Source organism: Talpa occidentalis, unplaced genomic scaffold, assembly GCF_014898055.3.
Source record: "Talpa occidentalis isolate TD23 unplaced genomic scaffold, MPIMG_talOcc4v2.1 talOcc4.10, whole genome shotgun sequence".
NCBI lineage: Eukaryota > Metazoa > Chordata > Mammalia > Eulipotyphla > Talpidae > Talpa > Talpa occidentalis.
The window spans coordinates 1,429,958-1,456,652 of record NW_023600993.1 but is presented as its reverse complement, the minus strand read 5'-3'; the positions used below and the strand labels follow the sequence as shown (position 1 = coordinate 1,456,652).

At 59.9% G+C, this 26,695-nt stretch overlaps 1 protein-coding gene across 7 annotated transcripts in view; it reads right to left on the bottom strand.

Annotated features, from left to right (window-relative positions):
• Positions 1–26,695, bottom strand: part of LOC119254937 (contactin-4) — a 470,837-nt gene that overhangs the window by 98,208 nt on the left and 345,934 nt on the right. For all 7 annotated transcript variants that reach the window (XM_054694293.1, XM_054694319.1, XM_054694281.1 and 4 more), the window contains 3 exons: positions 24,856–24,951; positions 6,650–6,847; positions 970–1,072 (listed from right to left, as the gene is read on the bottom strand). In XM_054694293.1, coding sequence (XP_054550268.1) covers positions 970–1,072; positions 6,650–6,847; positions 24,856–24,951 — 397 coding nt within the window. The remainder of the gene's footprint in view (positions 1–969; positions 1,073–6,649; positions 6,848–24,855; positions 24,952–26,695) is intronic.

Below are 26,695 nucleotides of genomic sequence, written 5' to 3'. Positions count from 1 at the left end.
TCCCAAGAGCACACGGCAAGGACTCTGCTCTTTCACCACAGATTTTTCAAGGCGTCACTTGCAGAGCTCACCAGACAGATCCAGTCACCTGCCTTCACCTCTCCCCTGGTCAGGCTCCCGACTCTTAGATACACGTTTAAGGGTAACATAGGGCCCCGGCCCAGGCCGGGCAGGGTGTCCGGCCCTTCCGGGCGTCCAAGCTGCCCGACAGCCGGCCTTGAAGGCGCATCAGCTCTGTTGGCACCTGGTGTGCTACGCCCTCTGGGCCCAGCGAGGCCTCTGCAGAGTGTCCAGCGGGGCAGACGCCGCCGCAGGACGAGTCTGGCCCGAGACACGGACGCCCGAGAGGCCTCCTGCTAGAGCAGAGAATGTCACGAACGGAAGGGGCATCCTCCCCCTGTGGCTGCTGGAAAGCACAAAAGCCGAGGACAGTCAAGGCAGAGGTTGGGAAGGTCAGTCATGGCCTCGGCGACTCTGGGCGGGGTGTGGGGCGGGCAGAGACACACACTTGCCCCGAGCGCCCGTGCCGTGGGTCACGGCGGCCCCAGTGCCGCCTCTGCGCTCGCTGCCCTGGGTGCGCCTGCTCCTGAGCGCGAGAGCCAGGGTGGCTCACGCGGCTGCTCCCGAGGGTCTTCGGGGCCGTCTCACGGCGCTGGCGGGGAGCAAGCGGAGAGGAGAGGCTGGCAATTTAGAGGGCCACTCAGGAAAGGTCTGAAGTGCCTCTTGGAGGCAGAACCAGCCCCGGGTTTTCACCCTGCTTGTCTGCTCGGAACGGAGCCGCGTCTCAGGTCACTCCGGGTGCGGCCGCACCTGACGGGCCGCAGCAGTGGACGAGGCACTTTGCCAGCATCGCCCATTCTCCCTTTCCTGTGGCCACAGCAGACGGCCTTGCCCTCCCCCCAACCGGGGGGACCAGGGAGGAGGCCCGGCCCGTGGCTGCCCCCACCGCGAGGCGCGGCCCGAACTTACTTTCCCAGGGCGAAGCACTCCAGCCTGGCCGTGGCGCCCTTGGCCATGGGGACCGTCTCTGGGAAGTGCACTTCTATTTTGGGCTCGTACTCGCCCATCACCCCTGTGGGGAAACAAAGGTCTTAAGTCTCCAGCGTCTTCATGCCCCCGGAACAGGGGGCCCCCTGGAAGCCGCTGTCGGCAGACAGACGCTCCCAGCCTGCCGCGGCCCGTGGGGCCCCATGCCGACCTCGCGCCCCCCGCTGTCTTCAGGTGGACACAGCGCAGATGAAAATAGAAAGGGCAGAAGTGACTCAGGTGCTGGTTACCTGGAACCCCAACATGCTGTGGAAACATTTACATCCTCAGAGCAGAATCGCCTGCCTTTCTGGGCCTCCTAAGCAAAGGCATTTCTGGGTAACCCGTCCCTGGCCACCCTTGAGTTTCCCTCTCGCGGCAACCAGGCCGAGTCCTGAGCTAGAGGGGGCGTCAGCAGCCGGCCGGCCGCTGCATTGAGAGTCCGGGAGCCAGTGGGGGCGACCCCAGAAACTGCGTGCAGGGGGGCCTGAAGGTCGTGGCTCCCACCTTCCCGGCTCCTGGACCTGCCCGTGTGAGATGTCAGGGTAACCTCAGCCCAGTCCAGGCTCTTAGGACTAAAAGCCAATCCCACAACTGATCCCGATCAATCGACACCTTCTCGCCCCGCCCCCACGGCTCTAGGCGCTTTGATCCGTTGATTCTTACTCAATTTCTGTGTATTTCTTATGGTGGCTGATTCAACTGTGCCAAGAGGCTGCTTGGAACCATCTAGCTATTAAAAACTAATAACCCCCCATTTGCTCCCTGCTGAGGCTTCCGTAGCAAAGAGGGAAGAGATGGAAGGATTCAGGAGAGAAGGTTCCTAGACCCCAAGGAATGAGGGGGTCGCTCTGCAGGGGGCCCTGCTCGCCTGCAGCTTCAGGGGACCTGAGGGGGCAGGAGCCCAGCCAGGTGTGCCGGGAGGCGGGTCCCATGGGCAGGCTGGACCCCTGCTCGCTTCTCCCCTTCCTGCATGGCAGGGATGCTGGATCGGGGTCCCGTGATGGACCCCTCTGGGCCACGTGGACACTGGGGGTGGTCTCCACGGCCCTGACGTGGCGGGCTCTTTTCTGCTTCGTGGCTCAGTTCCCGCGCTGCCCGGGGCCTGCCGGCCGCGCAGCTGACACAGGCCTCGCTCCCCGCCACAGCTCGGCCCTGCCACCCGCCACAGTCGGGATCCTCCTGCAGGCCCGCGGGGCCCTGCTTGCGCCTGACTGCGCCGTGACTCAGCACGCGGGTGTCTTCCTCTCTCCCTCCCTCCAGCCTCGGCACTTGCTGGACGCCAGCCTGGCACGGCGGAGCCCTTGCCCCTGCACCACGCTGGCCATTCCCCGCCTCCTGCCGCCCTGTGCAGCCACGGACTCCGGCTCGGTTTCAGGCATGTGGGACAAAGTCTCGGGGTGAGGAGCGGGTGGCTGCGAGGACAGGTGTGGCTCATGGCAGGGCCCGCTTCTCCCAGGACAGCCTCACGGCTCCTGCATGGGAAGACCCCGTTCTCGGGCGGGGCTGGTCCTGGGGACACACGGGGCCCTTGCTGGCTTCAGGGCTCGGTGGCGGAGGCAGCAGTGGGACAGACCAAGCTCTGCGTGGGCAGTGGCAGGGGGCACGGCCTGGTGGGTGCCGTCTGAGACCCCTCGCCGTGTGTCCGAGGGCAGCGGCCATTACCCACGCGCCGAGCTGCGCCATTTAATCTGGCTATAGCCGGCAGCGGCTGCAATTTTATGTGACTCTTTCATTTTAACTATTTTGGCTTTATTTTCTACATTGAATTTCAAAAGCTGCTGCCTTGTAAATTTTTTTCGTTGTTGAGAAACAGGAGGCCCATAAAGCAGGAGCGAGGTTTCGAGCCCGTCCTCCAGCCACCTGTGCCCTCGGGGCAGCTGCCCGGGCTCCGGAGCCGAGGGGTCGCGCCAGAACCTTCCCCACCGTCAAACAATTTCAAAAGAAGGGGCGACATAAAGACCTGACTGTGTCCAGCAGGTAGGGGAGAGCCGGGCAGTTGCCACCTGCCGGGACAGCACCACAGCCGCGCTCCCTGCCGCTTGCGACTCCCCACAGAGACGGACCTCGCTCTCGCCCCAGAGACACCCCAAACCTGGGCTTTAACTGTAGCGGGAGACAACATGGCTCCCGGCTCCGGCCTGAAACCCCTGGCCATGTGCTCCGTGGCAGGGTCCTCAGGACAGGGGCTGCGGCACGACACCTCCCCACGAGTTGATCGAGAGACAGCGCTTGAACCAGCCAGCGCCGGGGCACGGCGTGGGCAACTCAGACTGAGGGCGCCTGAGGCTTCCTGGAGTAAAGAGGGAAGAGGCCGGAGGCGGCTCCTGCACCGTGTCGCACAGTAGGCGGCTTGCAGGCTGTGACTGCTTATTGCTGAAGGAGTCTATTTCCCAAGGAAAACACGGCTAGCAATTTCCAGGTCGTTTTTTCAAAGTCAGAACCTCTCAAACTTTAAATTCCCCAAAGGGCTTGATTGTTGACTTGGGAAGGGACAGCCGGGCGTCTGCACCGCCAGCAGGCCCTCAGGGACGCTGCGCCGCTGGCCCGGGAAGATGCTGACAGTGGCAGGAGGCGCTGACGCTGCAGCGCGAAGCTGCACCTCCCATCTCCAGGCCTCTCCTGGGGGTGGCCAGCGGGAGCACCCTGGGGATGCCGCCCCACCCTGACATCCCCGGCATCTCCGTGCCCCTGAGACGACGTCCCAGTCCTTGTCCTGTTCCAGAGGGCGGCGAACAGCGATGCTGTGGTCTGCTGAGAACACGGAACTCACACAGAGCAGCGCGAGGCACGGCTGTGAGGGAGAGACGGCCGCGGTGGCCGAGGAGCGAGGCCCGAGAGCTGTGCCGGGGCAGCCCGCGCCGCAAATGAGCGCTCAGCAGGGACTCGCCACCACAAAATGCAAAACCCTCTTATGTGAAGTTCCCGCGCGTTTCTCAGGAGCAAGTCATTCGATGTCTACCCCACCCATGGGAAACCATTTGGAGAGATCTGACTCACCACACGAATTCCCTGGGCCGAGCAGACCAGCTTGCCCGTTTGAAAAAGGTTTGCTGTGACTGGCCGGAGGGGCCGCTGGAGTCTGTCCAAGCAGCAGGAGCCGGGTCCCCACGGACCCGAGCAGGCGTGGTCCAGGCAGGGACCTTGCAGCGCGGCAGAGGGCGGGAGCCTGTAGGCCGCACATCCTCCTGACGGGCCGAATCACCCCAACACTTCTCCCCGTAGACCCTAAGTGGAGCAGCCTGAGGCTGCCCGCAGAGTCCCCCAGCTGTGGCCTCCCCCGCCCCCACCCCAGAGCCAGCGAGATGCTACCAAATCCTAAGGGGGGCGGCAGCGGAGCGAAAGAGCCGCCTCCCCGGCCATCACGCATCCTGCAAGGAGAGCGTCAGGCCCACGGGCCGCGACGCTCACGGCGTCAGAGAACCACACACACGTGACTGTGACGGGCCGCACGGAGCTGTGGGGAGAGGCTGAAGTGAGCAGAGCACAGTTTGGGCCTCGACTCCAGGGCTGGGGCGATGCCGGAGAGGGCGAGGGGAGGGCGCCGGTGTCACGCAGGGCTCTGTCCTGCCCGTCCACAACGCGGCGTCAGGCGAAGGCTGTAGGGTCCACGTCAAGAGGAGCCCTTGAAACAGTGGACGAGGCTGGTCTGTCCGTGAAGGCGCATCACGGCGGCAGGCCCTGTGGGGACCTCGCCCGGTGGGGCAGCAGAAGGAAGGGCTCAGAGGACACCCGGCGGCCGGATATGCCACACGGCCACTGCTCTCTGTCCACCCTCGGGTTTCCTGGGGCCCATTCTGAGGGGCATGTGGCCTCTGGAGTCGCTGAGAATCTGCCAGCAGAGGGGCAGGCTCTTGGCCGGGCTTGCGCTGGGCGGCAGTGGTTGTGTGCTGGGCAGTGCCGGCCCTGGGAAGAGCCCTCCGATGCCCAGCAGTCCCGTGGCGTGGAGCCTGGTGCTGTCTGGCCGTGCGAATGCTGAGGCTAAGCGACGCTGCCAGAGTTAAGAGCGGGTCCTAGAAGGTGCTGGAAAGACCCTCCACACGGCACATTATAAATCAGCCATTCCACAGCCGAGCAAACCGAGGTCAAAGCCGCGCAGTGTTCGTCCCAGGCTGGGGACTGGAACGCGCACAGAACCCAGGCGTCTTCCTTAGGACTTTTGGTCCAGGCCCTTGCTCCTCCCGGGTGAGGCCACAGTGAGTAAGACCAAGCTGGTCGGGTGCTCAGCTGCGGGCCCCGGGCCTGCTCCTGTCCTGCCTGGTCGCTTGGAGCCCAGTCACAGGCTCCTGCCCGGGCGAGGGCTGTGCCAGGGGACCTCGTGCCCCCAAGTGACAAGTGGGCACGAGCCCAGGGCACGGAGCTGGCCACGTCCACCCTTGACTTTCAGCCTGCCCTGCGGCTCCGGGGCTTGTCCCGAGTGTCTGACCCCCACTCACACACCCAAAACGCGATCGGGGGCACGCTCACCTCCCCGTGGCTGGAGTGAGCGGCCCCCCCGGAACTCGGAGGCCTGGCCGACACCAGGGCCCAGGCGCACCCGCCGGACAGGCCTCGTTGTTCCCTCAGCTGCAGGACAGGCCCAGCGACCCTGTCCCGGCGGATGCTGGACAGGCAGGGTGGCCAAGGGGAGCCACGCACACGTGTGCACGGTGTCGCTCGTGTGGCTGTTGGCCTCCCAGTGGCCGTCCCCATGCCCCCGCTTCGTTCCCTCTGCAGGCACTCAAGGAGGATCCCGTGGGAGCCAGGGCTGAGCCAGGTGCCAGGGACAGCAGCGAGCAGGGTGCGCGGGCTTCGCAGAGGACGAGTGGACAGAGGAGCCCGGGGCTGTGGTCAGGCCGACTGCAGGGCTCAGGGAGGTCAAATGCACTGCAGGTGGCAGAGGAGCTTGCGCCTTATATGCACCTGTGGGAGTGTCCATGGGGTTTGGGCAGGGACAGGTTCCCAGAGACGCGACAGCCCGGAAGAGCTGGAAGGACCCGTGAGCTCAGCCATGTGGAAGCCGGGACAGGGCAAGGACGAGCATTTCAGAAGAGGGAACAAAGCAGAGTCAGGGGCAGGCTCGGGGTCTGGGCAAAGAGGCTTGAGAAAGCCTGCGGGGCTCCCCACACTGCGCGCCACGTCTCGGGGTGAAGGTCAAGTTCATATATTTTCTTGAAATAGTCTCAGGAAAGAAAGGGAAATTAAGACTTCTGTCAAGCAAGCCTTGATACTCTGCATTTCACCGAGAGGAACGGTGTCCAGGGTCATAAATACAGAAGTTATTTGGATAATTTAAAAGCTCTCTGGACACTGAACACTAAATTACACGGGGCTGATGAATGAGCTAATTGCCTGACCTTGCTCTCCACTCTGCCTGTGCACACAATCGAAGTGGCAAGGAAACAAGAAATAGAGGCTTTTGTTATTTATGTCCAACTAAACCCACGTTCCACTCACCCACGTCGAGGTTAGCAATTAGATTTCTAATTAGTTTTCCAAAGTGGAGTCATGGGTTTGCTCCTTACACACGTGGAGAAAACACGGCACCAAACGTACAAAGCGTTGAACTTGCCCCGAATTTAATTGAGACGCGACCGGTCCGGCCTGCGCTGACCCAGCACCCCCGGCCCAGCCGAGCACTCACCGTCGGTCCTCAGGACCAGGGGCGTGGGGGGGCCCAGGACCTTGTGGTTGGTCACCGTGTTGGTGACCACACAGGTGTAGTTGCCGACGTCGGACCGCTCCACCTTGGCGATGTACAGGTTCCCGGTCTCCTGCGAGACGAAGCGGCGGTTGTCCTGGGCGCAGGGGTACTCGTTGAAGATCCAGGCGTAGCTCAGCTCTGAAAGCACAAGGGACCGCGGTCACAGGCCCGTCTCGGGCACGGGCCGCACCCACAAGAGAGCTGATCAGAAATCCTCCCTGGGCCCAGGGCCCCACGCCGGCCCGCAGGCACAAGGAGGCCAGGCCAGGCCACACGGTTCCCCTGGCCCAGCCGTCAGCCCGTCTCCAGCCTGGAGGGCCCACTGGTGGCGGGGGAGGGAAGGCCGAGCCCGGAGTGAGGGGACGGGACCCAGCATGGGCCAGCTGTCCCGCAGCGGAGGGTAGCCCAGCGGTGCCCAGTCCTTTAGCTGAGCCAGCCTGGCTCAGAGCATCAGCCGCGCACACGCCCTGGGCCCAGCCCCGTGCTCTCCCGCCCCGGCAAGCTCCCGCTCTTGCTCCACGATTTCAGTGACTGGACACTGGAGCCAGTACTCGCTCGGCCTCATGAAGGCAAAGCTGTATTTGTATTTGCAGAGACTGGCTGAGGAAGGCCCCACCCGGGAGCGAGGAGGAGGCGAGGCCACAGCCCGGCCACAGCCCAGCCTCTTCAGAACATGGGGATGCCAGGGTGGGGGAGGGGGTAAGTGGCCCCAACTCCGGGCTCCTCGGGAAGCTCCGGCTTTTCTTAAGAGCCAGGTGGACATTTTGTGGACGGACACGTGAGCCCGTGCTTCCCGTTCCGGGGAAGGAACCAGACGCAGAGCGCCGGGATGCTTTGCCGTCTGGACCTCCAGCGGCGAGGACTTGGTGAGCCTGTTTTTAGCCTGTGCAGAGCTGCGCACCAGCCATGGCCCCCCGGCCCACCAGCCCACACACCCCGTTTTATCTCTGGAAATTGCTCTGGTGGGGGGCACCCAGCTGCACGGAGCCCGGGGCTGCAGCACGTGGGGGTGAGCAGGCCCCTCTGGCTGTCATCGGGAAGGCTCAAGGCCTGGCAGGTCATCGGAGGTGACAGAGAAGTGACCCCCCACCTTGGTGAGAGAACACGCATTGCTGTCGGACACCTCAGTGAGGACCCCCCACCACACGTGCAGGCTCGTCATGGAGGTGGCCCCAGAACCGTCCCGCCTCACAAACCCACGGTTTACGAGGCAAGCAGGGCGGGAGGCGGCGCCCTTCACAGCCTATCGCGTTTCCACAGGCTCACGGCAGAGACGCGATTGTGTTTACATGAGAACAGCTACGCAGTGACTGCGCCGTAATTACACGCCACCCCACGCTGACGCCAAGAGGGTGCACGGTGCAAATAAGCACCAGAGTCCCAGTTACTTCCTCAAGAAACTGAAATGTGGGGGGAGAAAAAGCCCCCCTTAGAGCTTGTGAAGCACGACCCTGGATGGCACGTCCCGGAAAACACAGGGGGTCTAAGGCACGGCACAGCCAGCGGCGACGCGCCCCCACTCGCCCTCCTGTGTGCTCCCGGGAGCCGTGTGGCCTGGGAGCGCCAAGTGTTCCCCCAGGCGCAGGCGGAGCGCGGACTCCGCACGCCCCACCAGCTGCGGGGCTTCCATCCATGTGAGCGTCTCCAGCCACCGCGGAAAGCCGGAGAGCAAGGGCCCAGCGCAGCCCCCCCACCCGCCGCCTCCAAGGAGCGCTGCAGCCAGTGCCACGGCGCCCTCGCGGCTTTCCCAAGGGGCTTTCCACACCAGATGCTCGGCCCGCGAGGCCAGCCCGCCCGGGGGGAGGAGGCTGGCTGGGGCCCAGGACACTCGGGGCCCAGGACACCAGGCAGAGAGCGCGAGCCTTGTTCCTGTTCTCGCTGGAGTGAAAGAAAAGGCCAGAACAGAGGAGCCCGGGAGACATTCCGCTCTCACTCAGTGTCGTGCTCCAGGAAGGGGCCGGCAGGACGCGGGGGGCAGGCCGGGGCCCAGGCGCCTCTCAGCCATCAAGCTCACGCGTCTTCAAAGCAAGAACAAAACACACTCGGGTAACAGGTGCTGAGCTACGTCACGCTCAGTGAGGGGATTTCGGGTTTTGTGACTCACGTCACTTGTTGCTCGAGGGAGCGGCGTGAGCTTCCTGGGGGCGGGCCCCGCCTTTCCCGGACATGGTCCTCGGAATAGCGACTCCCGTCGGAGACCTTCTCTGCCCCCAGCTGCGCCGAAGTTACAAGGGCGACCCGGGCAGAGACCCGAGCACGGCCTCCGGCCACGGCAGGCGGCGCTGCAGCGTCTCCCGCAGTGGACGTCCAGGGCGCAACAGTGACTGCCGAGGCCTCGCCTCCTCGGCGTTCCTGCAGCAGATCTGGCCGCGCCACGGCCCCTCCCCACAACACTCGCCACTTTTCTGAAATATGCACAAAACCCAGGGGGGGTGCCCTGACCTGAGCAGTGACCTCACTCCAAGAACAATCAGCGGGGCAGAGAAGTGGGCAGCTGGATTGGGGTGGGAGGGAGTCACCCTAAACAGCAAACCATCGACATAACGTGGTGGCGAGTTTCCCCAGCTGCAGCCACAGGGATCCTTAACTACTGTTCAGACAGTCGAGGCACAAATCTCCCGCCAGCACCCTCCACGGAGGGGCCAAGGGTGGGGACCACGTCGTCCTGCTCGGACCGGGGTGCCCTGGCAGAAACCGCTGGGCTCCGGGGACACCGAGTGGAGCTGCAGCCGAGATGCCACACTGGGGGAAACCTCTAGAAAAGAGACTAATTTCTCTTCACAGCAATGGTCACGGCCTGGATACTGCATGTCCACGTGTCCAGGGCCAGGAGGCAGGGGCACGAGGACGAGGTGCTCACGCAGAGGCCAGCAGAGGCCGCACGTGCAGCCGACCCCAGAGCTCCCCAGCAGGTCACTGTCCTCCACCTTCATTTTACAGATGTGGACACGCTGAGCCCAGGCGGGCGAGGGGGACACGTCAGCCCAGCCCCTAGACGTCCACCCTGCCGGCCAGCAGGCCACTCACCGGGCAGACGACTTCCTGAGAACCGGTGTCTATTTTTATCAGGGTGAAGCATTAATCTGTGGGGTTACATGAAATTCTATCAACAGTGTGAAAAATAAAGCCAAGTAAATAAAACAAAATAGGTTCTCCCGTGCAGCCAGGCGGGGAGACCGGGCCCCACCGTGACATTTCCTCGGGGACGTCCTTGCACTATTTATACGGGTTCGGACTTGACAGGTTTCTTTTGATAAGTTTTCACACACTAATTGCTCTGGAAGTGACAGGCAGCTCCTGTCCCATTGGCAATTTGTAACCACCGAGTAAACAGACACTGGGAAGGCAAGACTTAATGGATTGTGAGGCTCTGAGCCTCCGCTGGGGACACAGAGCAGTCACAGCGGCCAGGCGGAGGGGCTGGCCGTGGGCTCTGACCCGCGGCCCCCAAATCCACAGGAAATGAACAATCAATGTCACCCTCTTCCCGGCCCCTTCCCCAGCGGGCTCCACCTGACAGCAAGGCTTTGTGGCTGTCACTAGCAGAGACATCGCTGGAGCAATCTCCACGCTTGGGGACATGTTGGACAAGTTCATCCTCTGATCGAAGCCTCTGGAAGGAGGCTCGGAACCTGGCCCCCGTGCTAACTTCTTCCTAGAGTTACATTATCTTTATTACGTTCCCGATGCAATCCCAGGGGTGGCAAAGATGTTGGATTTCAAAGAGACCGCTTTAATCCTCAAAGTCTTCAGTGTGAAAGGAACCTCAGCCCAACCCCTTCCATTTTACAGATCAAGGAACTGAAGTCTAGAAAACAGCATTCGGAGCCGTGTCACACCGGGTGCGCTGCCCGGCGGTCTCCACGCTGGGGGCTGGCGGCCGCAGGAAGCCCTGTGTCACCCCTGGAATCCGTCTGGAGACAGGACTCTCCACTTTCCTTCCCTGCAGATGGACAGAGAGGACCGGATGGCGGCGAGGGCTCTTCCGGTACTAGAGTCCCGTGATTCTGCACATGTCACCGAGCCCAGCATCCTAATTTGACAAACGGGGAACGTGGGACGCAGAAAGTTCCAGCAACTGGCTAAGGATCACACAGCATTTTAGTGGCCTGGTCAAGAATGCTAACTTGCGCACATACACACACCTGCTTTCTCTGGAGATGTTTAGATCACCCACAATTTAGAACATCTCCCTTTCATTAAGATCACAGAAGGACAGGGCCTCCCTGGTGGCGCAAGGGGTTAAGACACAACCGATGAAGCTGTCCGCAGCCTCTGTAGCACGAGTTTGATCCCTGGCCAGGGAGCTACCCACATGGTGTGGCAGACCTCTCCTGTCTCCCCGCTGCTCCCCTCAGCAGTACTTTCGGTCCGTCTGCCTGTTCTGCTCCCCACTCTGGTGAATCCTCTCACTCCCCCACACCTCTGGTCTGTGTCCCAGCTCCTGTATGCATAAATAAATAAATCTTAAAAAAAATTGTGGGTGGAAGTTCAGAATTTTTTTTTTATACAAGAGCCAGGGTTCAGTCCAGATGCGCGGGAGGGTGAGAGGATTCACGGGACAGAGCGGGGAGCAGAACAGGCAGACTGACGAAATACACTGCTGAGGGGAGCAGCAGGCGCAGCAGGAGAGGTCTGCTCGCCATGTGGGTTGCTCTGAGGCTGGTGGGGATCGAACCAGCACTGCAGAGGCTGCGGACAGCTTCATAGCACCGCGCTCAACCCACTGCGCCATCAGGGAGGCCCAGAAGTTCAGGAATTTAACTAGAAGGCAGTTTGGCACATTTTTGGCTAGTCATCCAGCCACGGCCTCTGGCAGCCACAGAGGACACGGGGAGGCTCGTAGGGGGTCTTGTCCATCCAAGCCTGGCCAAGGCAGGCCTGGGCGCTCCTGGGCACTGAGGATGGGGCCTGAACTCCTTTGAGGAGCCATGCCCGACGGCCCGCGCCAGCCCCCACACGTGTGGGAACAGGACAGTTTTTACCCAGAAAAGCCTTCCTTTCCTTGGCACGTTCGTCCCTCCAGGAGGGGGAGGCGGGCAGAGATTTGGCTTTCAGCGGCATCCCCGCCAGGCAGTCAGGGAGGGAGAGGAATCTGGAACGGCAGGGACCAGGTGCTTCCACAAGCACCAGAGGCCTTTCCCTGAAAAACTTCCCCGCGGTTCTTCTCACGCCCTCATGCAGTTTTGCCGCGTTACAAAATGGAAGGAGCAGCGACTGATTCAAGGTTGCCCAAAGAGCCAAGCGAGAGGCAGACTCCGGGAAGCAGAGGCCAGAGCATGGGGGGAGAGAGGGCCCTTCTGGGAGGCGCTGAGTGGCCAGCCGACCCTCTGGGGACACCACCCTCTCAGCGCCCACGGGGCAGGGAGCCCCGGCCTTTGCGAGGCCGCCTTTCCCGCTCAGGCAGTGCCGGGAGGGGGCGCCTGTGTCCCGAGCCCCTCAGCCACCACCAGCTTCGCTCTTGCCCTGCCCCAAACGTTTTGGGGTCCCTCATCTCATTTGTTGCCTCTGCGGCTTTGGAAACAGCAGAATGGAGGTCAGTTCCGGAGGAGGCTCAGGGAGCGTGAGGCCCAGGGCAGCACGCCGGGCTCCACTCGGGCCTCGCGAGATTCCTCTCCCGGAGCAGGAACCGCTGCGGCGGCCATGGCGGGCGGCCGGCCGGGGTGGGGATGCGCAGCACCAGGAGGCGGCGAGCAGCCGAGCCCCAGGCATCGGGACACGCGGGTCACCTGCCCCGCCGCGCGCAAAGGTGCTTCCTGGGAACAGGCTGCGGAGTCGCCCCGGACAGCAGCCGCGCGTCTTTCTCACAGCATCACCCAACCTGCCGGGCGGCGCCGAGCAGTTTCTGGGGAGGCAGAGAAAATCAGTATTCACGGTGGGCACGGAAACGCCGTCACGGGATGACGAGGACTTCCGAATAAATGCTAGGAGATGCCAAATAAACGATGATCACTTACATTGTCAAAAGGTTTCGAGCAGGAACAGGCCGGAGTGCGATTTCAGCGGCGTCACCCCGCACCCCCAGACGCAGCCTCGGCGCCGATGCTGCAGCACCCCAGCAGCCCGCCCGGCCGCAGCAACACTGGACAGCGGCTGGAAGGAAACTGCTAGTTAAGATTTTCTCCTTGCCGGGGACTTTCCTTTTCAAGGCCCCGCTCTTTACCCTGTTGTTATGCCCACAGACGCGCAAGTTTCAGACTAAACCACGACCTTCTAAAGCTAGTTTTGATCAGCCAGCTCGCGGCTCCCGGCCAGCCCACACCCCATCGATCTGAATTAGTTTCAGTGTCACCATTCGGGGGTCAAACAGCGAGGCCCACAGGGAAACACAGCAGCGGCCAGAGGCAGGCGGGCGTCTTAGTTTTAAAATTAATTTTCTTTTAACTTCTGAGCATAAATTCATCTTTAATCAAAGGTGCCAAGAAAATCCTACTCTCGGCCGTTTCCAGGACGCTTTTCCCATCTTTCCTGCATCAGGCCCACACATCTGGCTGGTGGCCTGTTAAGCGCGGGCCTGTCCTCCCCAGAGCAGCTCCTCCTTCCCCAGCCGGTGAAGACAGTGGACACTCGACTGCGCGGGCGGGTCTGCCTCAGGGTAGGGCCTGGCGGGGGCCGACCCCGAGGTTGGCCCCCTCGCCTGCCAGCCTGGCATGCAAGAGCACTTTCCGGTCTCCCCCAGAGCTGCCTCCTCGACCCACGGCGCCCACCCAGGATTCCTCCACCGCTCACCCCCACCAGGGCGTGCGTGAACCCAACCCGTGTCCTCCTCACGGCCAGTGCAGGTCAGAAGACAACGACTGGACACTCAGAGTTTTTTGGACACCAACTTGAGCCAAGAGTGCCTTTCCTGGGGGTTCAGGGCTGGAGTGCCCCAGCCGCCCCCTCCAAAAGTGAGATCAGGGGGAAGAGGGAAAGAGAGGATCAAGCAGAGCTCGCTGGGACATGGACTCTGCCTCAGTGCCGCCCGGGCACCCAGGCGGGCTCTCTGAAGAGGCAACTCGGAGCGCGGAGCTCTCAGCCCCTCACGTTCCAGAAACGGAGGCCTTGTGGGGGAGCAGAGGCAGCGCTCACGACGGGTGCGGGGGTGCATCAGGCTGCCCTTGGGGGCTCGGCACAGCACCCCTGGGCTCGCAGGCAGCAGGGAGGGGGACGCCGGCACCTGTGTTGGGGTGCTCTGCTTGGGTGTCCGTGGAGGGCAGGGCTCGACCGGGGCCGGGGCCCTCAGTGTTTCTGAGGGAAGGGAAGGCCTGACTTTGCGTCTCGCCGGATCACTTGTCTCCACGAGAGGGGCAGCCCCGCGGTGAGGCTCGTGCCCTGAGGACGCCCCGATAAGTGGATGCCTTGTGGACAAGAAGCCTTCTCAGCGGGGCTGCGGGGGTTCCCACCCGGCTGCGGCCTCCTGGTGGCACCAGCGACTGTCCAGGGCACTGCCCAGTGCCACACAGTGCCGGGGATACAGTGCTGGGGGTACAGTGCTGGGGGGGCTGGGCACCCATGGGACCCTCCTCTGGGGGCTGCCACTGCCCGGTGAGCAGGGAGAGGGTGGCTGAGCAGCAGCCTGGGAGGCGTGGTTTTCCAGCTATCTCCATAGACTGTAACATTTCTGCAGAATGGATGTTCCTTTGCCCGGGTCAGCGTGTAGCCGTGAAGACTAAGCGTGATAATACATGCCCGAGAAGTCGGGGGACAGCAGAGCCCCTCCAGGCCTCTTAGTGCGACGTGAAACTTGCACACGGGCCAGCTCTCCCCACAGAAAACCCTCCTTTGTGCGGATGGAAATGAAGGTTAATTACCCTCCGCAACGGTGGCAGATAATGCAGAGCGGGTGCCCCTAAGTGAATGTTTGGGAGCACACATCTTGCCCACCTTCGATTTCTGCTTCCCGCCTGTCACGTTAAATTGGCTAAATGTTTGACAGATGCTCAAGAATTGACACGGCTTATCTTCCTCTCCCAGGCTCCCCTCGACTGGACTGCCAGCATTTCCAGTTGCTATGGCAACTGTAAACATTAAAGATTATTCCAGCACACCAAGGGGATTGAAACACATTCTTAAGTTAAAAAGTTCCCTCGGGGGGGGATCTCTGGCAAGACGGAAAACATTATATGATTTAAGTTCCCCCGTTATTGCATTTATTAGAGCTAAATACACAAACCTCTCTCTCCAGTTCTGTGTACGTAATGACTTTCCCTCCCCTCTGACTGCCCCCGGGGCTGCGGGGAGTGGGGAAACTCAGCGCTCCCCTGTGGCAGGGGGCAGGGCGGGCAGCGCTGAGACGCCTCAGCCTGGTGTCCCCGCGCGGGTCACCGCGGCCACCAGGGAGCCGGCGCCACGGGTGGCTCAGGAGGACACGAGGACAGGCGGGGGGCAGTCAGCTGGCGGGCGGCCGGGGCTGCAGGCCAGCTGTGCGCCAGGCCCTGTCGTGCGCTACGGGCTTTCACTGACGGCGAACACTGGAAAAGGGGAAGATTTCACCGAGATCCCAGTCATGGCTTCCCAGGAAGACCCCAAGAGCAGAGCAGGCCGCACCTGCATTTCTGCAAGACACCCCCAGCCTGGAGGAGGGGGCTGCTGCCTGGAGGGCAGGCGGGTCTTGCCTGACCCCCCTCACTTCAGCCATTTCCATTCAGTCATTCTATTCCCAGGCGATGGAGCCTTCCGCCGGCGGGGCCCCTTCACGCGCTGCATCAAATGTATATCACCCGCCCAGCAAACCCGCCCGCTCGGCACCCCGCCGTCTTCGTGTGCCACTGGGCACGGCTGACCCGTGTGCCCAGCGGGGCAACCGCCCGCCTCCCACCAGAGACAGCAGAGCTCCAGGCTGCCAGCCACTGGCCTGGTGCGTTGAATTGCCACAAGAGGCCCGAAGCCGCCAACATCGTGCCCTGGCAGTGTCTCTGGTTTTTCCCGCTAAAAAGCAACTGCTGCGACATCTGCCTGCACTGATCATTGTAACTGCCCTGGGCACAGCTCACCCAGGCTGCTCGCCCCCACCACATCTTCTGAGAACTTGACCATCATTCCAAAATCACGCTCCATGCCCACTGGGGCTAGTTTCCATTCACCCATTCATCAAGCACTCGGAGAGCCCACCACGCCAGACCCCCACCCCCCCCAGGCACTAGGACAGAGCACGAGGCACACAGCAGGGGTGATCCCAGGTGCCTGGGACTCTTGGGATACACCTTGGGGGGGGTGCCCGGGCTGCACCTGGGCATGGCCATTCTTAGGGTGTAGCTCCCTACCTGGTAATCTCACCCCAATTTCTCACCAGGTATCACCTTCTCCCATTCTCGGGTGTTGCCACAGAGGGAGCCTGACCTCCACGCTGGCCTCAGAACGGACTGTCCTGTGTGCACATGGGTATAATCTCCCAGTCACCCTCCTCCCCAGGCCCCACGCCTGGCTTGAGGGTGACGCGGGAAAGGCATTTTGAAGCTTCTGCTAAATTTATCAGAACAAGGTGCCCTCGGTCTCTGGGGATGCCACATGGTGAGGTCGGCCCATGGAAGCAGGCAGGAAACAGACAGGTGCCCCCCACAGCTGGGCGTGAGCACTGCTCGTGTCTAATGGCAATAAATTCTTTTTTTAAGATTTATTTATTTATACAAGCACTGGGTAGTCAGAAGCGCGGGAGGGTGGGAGAATTCACCAGAGCCAGAGCGGAGAGCAGAACAGGCAGAGTGACGAAGTACCCTGCTGAGGGGAGCAGCGGGCGGCAGGAGAGGTCTGTGTGCCATGTGGGACCCTTGCCAGTGGCCGGGGATCGAAGCGGCGCTGCAGAGGCTGCAGTCTGGTCATTTTTTGATTGAGCTATGTGGTTAGATCACATAATCAGCTTTGTGTATTTTGGGTATTAGCCCTTTTCAGATGTGTGATGTACAAATAGCTTTTCCCAGTCTGTGGCCTGTCCTTTTGTTTTGTGATTTTTTTTTTTTTTTGAGGTACAAAAACTTTTTAGTTTGATATAGCCCCATTTGTTTTATTTCCCTTGCCAATGGAGTTGGCAAATTCATCTCTGTGGTGCATATCCTGTAGTGTATTGCCTATGCTTCCTTGAAGTATTATGGTTTCTGCTCTTATATCCAAACCTTTAATCCATTTTGAATTAATTTTTGTGTGTGCAGTTAAGTACAGATTTTGTTTCACTTTTTTTTTTTTTGCAGGAAGCTGTCCATTTTTCCCAACACCATTTATTTATTTTAAAATATTTATTTGTTTATACATGCAAGAAGTGGGGTATAGGGCAGAGGTATGGAGGGGTGAGAGGACTCCCCAGAGACAGAGTGGGGAGCAGAACAGGCAGACTGGCTGAAATACACTGCTGAGGGGAGCAGCGGGGAGACAGGAGAGGTCTGCCGCGCCATGTGGGTATCTCCCTGGCCGACCGGGGATCAAACCCGCGCTGCAGAGGCTGCGGACAGCTTCACAGGTTGTGTCTTAATCCCTTGCGCCACCAGGGAGGCCCACCCAACGCCATTTATTAAAGAGACTTTACTCTCTCCATGGACAAAGGTCATGGTCACGGATCCTCTGTCAAAGATTAACTGTTCATATTTATATGGGTTTATCTCTGAGCTTTCTATTCTATTCCATTGTCCTGTGTTTCTGTTTTGCACAACATCATGCTGTTTTGATTGATGTTGCTTTACAGTATAGTTTACAGACAAGGAGTGTGATATCTCCTTTTTTCTTAGTTTCAGTATTTTTTTTTGCTATTTGGGACCATGTGTGTTCCATACAAATGTTTTAATTGTTCTATTTCCTTGTAAGAAGTCGTTGGGATTTTGACAGGTATTGAGCGTATAAATTACTTTAGGTAACATGGCCCTTTTAATTATGTTTATTCTTTTAATCCATGATCATGGGGCATCGTCCCCTTTCTGTGTGTCTTCTTTTAGTTCTTTTAGCAGAATCTCGTAATTTTCAGTGTACAGTTCTTCCCCCTCCTTCATTAAGTTTACTCCCAGGTATTTCATTCTTTTGGGTGAGATTATAAATGGGATTAAAAAAATTCTCTTTCTTCTGATACATTGTTTGCAATAGACATTTAACTGAGTTTTGTGTATTCATTTTTTACTCTACTACCACACTGCAGTCATTTCTCACTCACAGCAGTGTTTTGGATTTCCTATGTATATCACCATGTCGTCTGTGACAGTGACCGTTTCACTTGTCCTTTTCCAATTTTAATTCCTTTTATGTCTTTTTCTTGCTTAACTGCTTTGGGTAGAACCCCCAGAACTATGCTAACAGGAATAGTGGCGCTGGACATCTGGTCTTATTCCTCATCTCTACAGAAATGCCTCCAGTTTTTCACCACCGAGCACATCGCTGGTGATGTCAGATATGACCTTTGTTACGTTAAGTTCTATTTATTCCCATGTTGAGAGTTTTTATCATAAATAGATGTTGGATTTTATCAAATGCTTTTAGGCTCCTATTGAGATGATCACGTGGTTTTTGTCTTCCTTTTGGTTGACCTGGTGGGTGGCGCTGACTGATCTGCATGTGTTGAACCAGCTGTGCATCCCGGGAAGAAGCCTGCTTGATTGTGGGGCATGGTTCTCTTAATATGCTGCTGTGCTTGGTTTGTTGGCATTTTGGCGAGAGTATTTGCATCTATGTCCATCAGGGATATTGGTCTATACCTTTTTTTTTGGTACTGCTTGTTCAGTTTTGGGATCAGGATATTACATGGGCCTCATAGAATGTGTTGGGGAGTTTTCCACCCTTTTTGACTTTTTGGGAAGAATCTGAGTCACACAGTTATTAAGTACTCGTTGAAGGCTTAGGAGGATTCTCTGGAGAAGCCATCTGGTCCTGGGCTTTGGTTCTTAGGGAGACTTTTTATTACTGTTCAATTTTACTGTTCAATTGGACCGTTTAAGCTATTTTATCCTGGCTCAGTCTTGGAAGGTTGTATAAATCTAAAAATACGCCCATTTCTTCTAGGTTGCCCCTTCTGTTTGCACAGAAACATTTATATGAGGTTCTTATGATCTTTGTATTTCTGCAGCATCTGCTATAATTTCATCTCTTTCATTTCTGATTGTATTTATTTGGGTTTTCTCTCTTCTCAGTAAGTCTAGCAAAGGGCTTTTGATTCTGTTTGATTTTCCAAAGAACCATCTCTTGGCTTCACTGATCTTTTGGACTTTGTTTTCTGTTTCATTTATTTCTGCTCTAATTTTTATTATTGCCTTCCTTTAACTGATTTTTAATTTATTTTGCTGTTCTTTTTCTAGATCCTTCAGTTGCACAGTTTGACGGTCTACCTGAGGCCTCTCCTGACGTTTGATGCAGCCTGTATTGCTACGCAGGGCCCCAGCAGCCCTGCTCCAGAGCCCACAGCATCTGCAAGCTCGTCTCTTTGCTGTCTTCAGTCTCCAGATATTTTTTAAATTCTTCCATTTCTTCACTGACCAGAGTTAATGGTCAATGAAGCATCTTGTTAATCGCCACGAATTTTGGTTTATCCCAGAATTCTTTTTTGTGGTTAATTTCAGCTTTTCCCACTGTGTTCTGAGAAGATGCACCAGATGCGGGGGCCCCGGGGAACACGAGTGACTGCTGCCCACGTGAAGCTGTGCCTTTCAAGCCTTCCCACTAATGCACACGATGCTGAAGAGGGGGTGGACATGCTTTTGAAGGGTCAAGAGGCAGAGTGGCCCACTTCAAACAGACTCATATCACATACTTATTCTGCTTCAGAGTCCCGCTGGGTGATGTATCTGTGATGGCTTTAGCATCAAACATCTAAAACAGCCTCAACTCTGTTAATACATTCAATTCTCAGAAAGGAGCGTCAGGTCACGTGGTGGTAAAAGAGCTGAGACAGAAGGCAGCAGCCTGGGGGTGTGTGGCTGGGAGACGGACATCGAGGTGTGGCGCCTCTGGGGCTTGGAGAACCAGCTTGGCCACAGCAGGGTGAGGGGAGAGGGTGAGGAGTGGATGTTAGGGGTGAGCCTCTGGAGGCTACTGGCCAACAAACAGGATTTAGGTCTTTTTCTGAGTGGGACCAGAAGCTTTGGAGAGCTCCAGGCAAGGAGGAAAGATGACCCGATTTACGTCTCAGCTGCACGTCTCATGATGAGAAACAGCTGGGGGGAGGTGGGGGCAGAGGCAGGGAAGGTGAGGAGACGGTCAGAAAACCCGAGGTGGACCCGGGAGAGGGGCAGAGGAGGTGGAGCAAGGCCAGAGCAGCCCGGCCGCGGGGCACTGGGAGGTCGGGGTGCTGAGCCTGGGGCACTCAGCGCTGTCACCGAGAGGAGGCGACGCGGCAAATCAGGAGCCCGGGGTGGGAGGGACGCGGCAGAGGCAGGAAAGGGGTGGAAGACCGCGGCTCGAGCAAAGTCCTTGAGCGAGGTAGGGTCGGGGCAGGACCCCACAGCGGGGCCCAGAGGGTCCCGTATTTGAGTGGGGCGGCGCACGTGCCCGTCCCGCGGACGCCACCTCGCCTGGGCCCCTGTAGGGCCACCAGGCTCCCCTGGCTTCTCTTCGCACGTCCCTGCCCGGCGCCAGCGGCCCCGCCTCCACAGGAACGATGTTCTCCAGCCATAGAGGTGCCTGCGAGCACCTCCCGGCTTTCCCCTGTCCTACGGGAAGAACTAGGTCCGCAGGAGGCCTGACCGCCAGCAGGGGGATGTGGGTGTGGATGCAGCCTCGGGGGCTCCTCTCCCGCAGCGGCCCTCACTGGCCTCCACGGCGGGCGCCCCGAGGCCACACAACGTTCCCTTCGGTAGGAAAAGGTCAGACTCAAAAAAATGAGCCTCCTGTCCTTGTTAAGAGCCAGGGTGGGGTCTGGCTTCTGTGGTTTTTTCTTGCTGTTTGAAGGGAACTGAAACGTTCCCTCTGCGTTCATGTCACACGCTTCTCTGTGAGCCCGTTAATGCCTCAACCTCAATGAGCTTTCGCCACCTCCGAGCAGCCTCTCACTGCAGGGGGAAGGTCGGCCCCTCCTGGAGACTGAGCCTCCTGCGGAGCATGTCCTGGGGCACGGGACGGGGCCTGCCCGCGGGGGTGTGGTCAGCGGCCACGCCAGGGGGTGCAGCCGCCTCAGCCCACTCCCTTCCATTCCTATTGTTCGACATTTTCCAGGAGAACCAGCCTCCAAACGCGAAGATGAAAACTCTCCTTGGAAAGGACGGGGCAAGTTCCCCAGTCTCAGGCCGCTGCGGGCGCCGAGCCCCTTTCCGGGCTGCGGCTGCGGGACCTGCCATGTGTCCGCAGACTGCGGTGAGCAGAGGCTCCTGCGAGGGGGGCCACGCGTGGCGGCTGAGCCGGAGGGATGAAGAACCAGAGCGACCCAAGGCCACAGGCCGGGAGACCCGCCTCACAGCCAGGGGAGGGCTCGCCGCCCCGCGACCCCATCGCGCTGGACGTGACCCCGCTCCCGAAGCTGGATGCAAACCGAGACCCGCGGCTGTCACCTGGGCCAGCTCCTCTGAGCAAATTGGACGGCGCCCACAGAGTGGCCAGCCTGGGGAGCCCCCTGTGCCGCGGCCCCTGGCTGGGAGCATGGCTTGCCCCCATTCACGTCACCTTCGCATTCCAAGGCCTTGGAAGTCTGTGCGTCTCCAGGGACGTCTGAGGGACGAGGAGTGGTCCCAGCCCCACACAGGGTGGAAGGGCCTGGTCTCTGCAGCCGGGATGCCGGCGAGGGCCGCAAGCGAGCCTTTTCCTGCAACCTAGCTCGGCCTCCCCCTCCAGGCGCGGCCCTTGCGTCAACACAGCCCCCCACGGCCCTACCTGCTGGCCAGGACGCCAACTCCAGCATCTCCCCTAACTTCGGGAGAGCTGACCCTTCCAAACCCAGGTCCCAGGACGCAGGGAGGGGTGGAGGAGGAGGGCGCCCAAGGAAAGAAAAAAAAGGTCTGAGGGACGCACCACGCACTGGCCTCCCGGCCCCACGAGCGTCCACCTCCCTCCTCCCGGCCCAGGGCCATGGGGGTCCTGCCCGCGGCCCACGTGGTGGATTCACAGCAGGTTCCGGGCTCTGTAGCCAGGAGCCCCATGGAGGTGAAATGTCAGCACTGTTGGGGTTCCCTGCACCAGCGGGACGGCGAAGGAGCCGCAAAGCTGCAGAGGTCACCACGCAGGCGTCGAAGTGGCTGCTTCACCTGGCTCCTGCCCCTGGGGGATTGGGAGGTCTGGCCAGAGCAGCACTGGATCCTGTTCAAGCCCTGGACCTGCGCAGGCAGGTGACCCCACAGTTAGCTAAGTGCACCTGGGCTTTAAAACATCCCTGGGGAAATAGAAGGTGGTCAAAAAGAGCCTGGAACCCCCAAACGCAGGGCCCGCATCCCCGGCAGCAGGCACCCGGGAGAGCCGGCTCCCTGCGAGCGCAGCCGACCTCAGGTGAGGCAGTGCCCGCGGTGCCGGGCAGTGAGCGCCTGCTTTGTGCCGCCCGGCCTGCCAGGCTCCCGGGCTGCTCCGGCTCAGGGACAGGCTCTCGCGCGTTGCCGTGCGCCCTGAAAGCGCGGGTCCCACTCTCCACTCAGGGTGAGCGATTTATTCCAGCAGGCAGGGCCGTTTATTCCTGCAGTAAGTTGACAAGTGCCCTGTCAAGGGACATGCTGAACCTCAGTATATATGGGCTTTAGAAAAATAAAAATCACTCACCTACAGGCATCTAACATATCTCTGCTCTGATCACCTCTTTGTTCTTGCGTTTTCTGCGCGGGAGCAAGACCTGCCCTCCCGGCCCCGCGCCCTGCCCTGCACCTGAGACACACCCACAAACATTCAGCTCTGGAAGGCAATGGCGACAGTCTGCAGCAACTAATTAGCAATATGTCTTGACAACACATTTAGCTCCCGCTTCTCAAGACAGTTTCTCCCCAGGCACGGGAAGGAGTAACCTTTCCAAATAACGGGGCTCTCTGCAGGACGCCACTCAGGGCCAGGGACACACGTCTTAAATGGAAGTGCAGCCGCAGGTCCCCCCACGGGGCTGGGGTCTTCTTAATGCGATCCGGGGGTCAGCGCGATCTCAGGGTCAGTTTGCTTTTACAGAGAGTGTGGGCAACGGTATGGTTTAAGCGCTTAAGTGCCACTTGGGCCCGACGCCTTGTGAATCCATTTGGGGAGCTGCTGGGTTGGTCAGCGTGGCCCTTGGAAGCAGCGCCCTGGTAGTCACCCCTGCCAGGGGCTCTCCCGCTGCCCACGGGCCTTTCTCATTAATAACAGACTGTCCTGCCCCCACAGTGGTGACTCCCAGACCGACTGCTGTTTCTTCTAGGGCGCCGGCCTATTGCCTCGGAGCTGGAAGATGGGGCTGCGGGCACCACGGTCGGAATCGCCGTCCCAGGAAGCTCACCCGCCAGAGCAATCCAGCGCAAGCGGCGGACGGAGGGTCTCTTCCGGGCTCCTCTCGGGTCCAGAACAGTCGGCCAGCTTCCTATTTGTGCCCTAAGAGTCGGGGATCCAGGGCCCTGGCAGTGGAGACTATGCTGACCCAGTTTCAGATCAGGTCGGGTTCCCAGGCCTCGGACAGCACGTCCTCACCGGACTGGACATGGGCCTAGAAGGGCCCGTCCTGACACCTGCTGGGTCCCTGCTGGAAGGACCCCAGAGCCGCCCCTTCCTTCCTGCTGAAAGGCGAGATGCAGAGGGGCGACGTCCAGCGGGTGTCTCGGAGGACAGGGCCAGTCCGGCCGCACAGGCAGCCCCGCCCTGGGACCTCGGCCTCCAGCGCCAATCGCCGTCACGTCCTAGACGCCGGCCCCTTGCCTCAAGCAGAGGAGGACACTGACCCGGCGGACACGGGCGTCCTGGGACTCGCGCTCCACGTGGACAGTGGAAGAGCGGGCGCCACGCCGGGGCCAGAGGAGGGGCGCCGTGCCCGGCAGCACATGCAGCCGCCTCTCAGTCCAAGGGGCAAGGGCCCCGCCTCACCTCAGGGCCCGAACTCTGCTGAGCCGCTGACTCCCAGCCAGGCCCGTCCCAGCCCCACGCACTGCACTGAAGCCGTTATTTGCAGAGGCCGACGAGGCCGAGCTCGGCCTGGCAGGCAGGGACATGGGGTGGACGTCCAGGGCGGCCGCGGCAGGCCTCGGGGGAGACCACGCGACACTGAGGGGTGCCTGCCGCTCTGCCCAGGCGAGGGGAGGGAGCGGGGCCGGGCCTCACGGGGCCAGCTGCACCCGGCTCCCACACGCCCTGGGGGTGGGGCGGCGACCGCACATGGGGCCTCTGCAGCTCCATGAGGGGCTGCCACATCCCGTGTTTCCAACATCTCTGCGGAAGATAACGTAACACAAGGAGCAGGTCACATAATACTTCACTCTCTTAAACCCAAACTCAGCAAGATTTTAAAAATTCTCGGCCCCCTGAGGTCTACACCACACCCCAGTCCTTCCTGAGAGGGAGAGAAACGACACTGCAGCGGCCGGCATGCAAGAAGCTGAGAAGCTGCCTGCAGCCGGGAGGGGCTGCCTCTCCTGAATCCTGGGTCTGCGCGGGGAGCCTTCAATGCCACAGCCCGGTCCCTCAGCACGTCCAGCCGCACGGCCGGGGCACGGCCAGTTAATAACAGATGCAGACTCCACGGGGCCTCTTGGGAGGCACATCTGAGGAACATTTGCCCGTTTAAAACTTGTCACATGAAGGAAAGCAAGACGCGCGCTCCAAAGACAAGCAATTTCCTGATTGAACTTGAATTTCAAGCCCAGGCAAATAAAAAGCATTATGGGAAGCCTGATAATAAAATCAGAGGTGTCTGGACGTTTTAATTGTGTCAGTAGCTGCCACGTGTATTAGGTTTCCCACCCCCAGGGCTTGTGAAGACAGAGATACATTCTATTTGGCCGGGACAACGCTGTAAAGATCTGGGAGTCACACTGGGAGCCGAGCGACGGGGAGGGGAGCCGTGGAGACCTCGGTGGGGGTGGGGAGGGGATCTGGGCGTGGCCGCTGGCCCAAATCACAGGGCAGCGGCCGAGCTGGCCCCGGCCAGAGGGAGCCCAGCCCCACCGAGTCCAAGGGTCGGCGCAGGTGGGCGGGCGGAAGCTGCTGCCCCTGCCCTCCCCAGACAGCCCCGCCCATGCTGCTCCTGGACACGGTGAGGGTGAGGGGGACTCGGGGAACCCTCCCCAAGATGCTGTCCCCTCAGCTGGAGCCCAGAGGGCGGCGGCGGGTGTTACCTCCGGAGTGGGCCGGCGGGCCGCACAGCAGCACCATCCCCTGGCCTTGGCGGACGGACACGGTGCTCCTCGTCCTCGTCTGGAAGTTTTCAAGATCTAACGAGAGAAACAGAGAAGGGTTGACGATGCGCAGCCCCGCGGCCTGGGAGAGCGCCCGTTCACAGGGCCACCAGCTCAGTCCTGGCGGAGCCATGGCCGTCAGGGGCGCCGAGCCTTCCTGCCCACGTGGCTGCCTGCTCGCTGGTCCTGCGTCTACACTGTCCACTGAGGAGTCGCCTGTCCGGCCGGGAGTCCAGCATCATCACACTAGATGCTGGACCTGACCCTCAGCCACACGGCCTCATTCTTAGTGCCCGAGGGCTGATGCAGCTCCCAGCATGCACTGGACAGCAGAGACAGGCCAGTCCCGGAAATAAGGTCCTGCTCGCAGGACAGGTGCAGAGACTGAGGCTGGACGATGGTCAGTGGCCTCCCCGGCCCCATGTTCACATCTCACCTGACGTGACTTGTGTCTGCCGACACGCAAGTCCACCTGCTGGACAGCCCCTCTCTGTCCCCGGTCCTGTTGGGAACAGGTTCCCTTCTCTTGAGGTGTCAGGTCTGCTTAGGGTTAAGATGTTACACCCCCAGGCCACCCCCAGTACCTATGCAGCCACCCAGGACAGTGAATGAGGTTAGAAATGTGTCCCCCAAGGTGACATGCTGTTACATCCGCTCCCCACGAGGAGGCTTGCCATGTCCCCTCGTTCTTCATCGTGTGAGACATTCAACAGGCTGGCTGCAATCAGATTTGGGGTATTTGGGGCAGGTGTGCGCTGCAGCCAGCACAACCTCTTCTGGAAGCCTGGGACCACGACCTCCTCGCTGGCTGTCTCAGGTGGCCCCAGCACAAAGCTGCGAGTCAAGTGCCATGACTGCCCCCATTTTGCAGTCCAGTAAAGAGGCCCATGAGGGTTAAAGGTGACGCATTCACCACAGCCACAAACGGGTTTCTCAACTCAGGCTTCGTTTGGGGAATAGTTCAGGGTATGAGAAAATATATACATTCCTATCTTGGCATCTTCTTCTGCAACTAGAGTAACTTAAAGCTCCTACATTATTATTTATTTTTTAAAACTTTATTTATGCATACAAGAACTGGGGTACAGTCCAGAGGTGCAGGGGTGATTCACCAGAGACAGAGCAGGGAGCAGAACAGGTGGATCCACTGAAATCCACTGCTGAGGGGAGCAGCGGGGAGACAGGACAGGTCTGCCGCGCCATGTGGGCAGCTCCCTGGCCGGCTGGGGATCAAACTCATGCTGCAGAGGTTGTTGATAGCTTCATTGTGCTGTGCTTAACCCCTTGTGCCACCAGGGAGGCCCCCCACTTTTATTTTAACTCACTAAGTACAAGTGACATTGCACGAGGCAGCAGCTGGCTCAGGACAGATGCACCGAGCCCGAGAGCTCAGAGGCAGGGTCCCAGAGGAGCCGCGGGCGGCTCAGCTCCAGGGATGTGAGTGCTCAGCACAGAGACCTGAGCCACAGTCTGCTGAGATGGACTGGTCACTCAACGAACAGCAGGGAGGCCAGCCGTGATGTTTTCTTCTTTAGGGAAAGGCCCGAGAGGCCTTCAAAGGGATGACACCAGAGAGTTCCAAACTCAGTCTGGCTTGAGTACAGGTCAGCATCACCCCAGAGCAGGGCCGAGGCGGGCTGGGGTGTCATGTCCACACCTCACGGCAGCCGGCCCAGCCGGTGCTCTCTGGACCAGCGCGGCCACGGCAGCAGTGGGGAGAGGAGGAAACCAGCGACCCGCAGTCTTTGCTGTCCTCCCTGAGCTCACAGGACTGGTGACG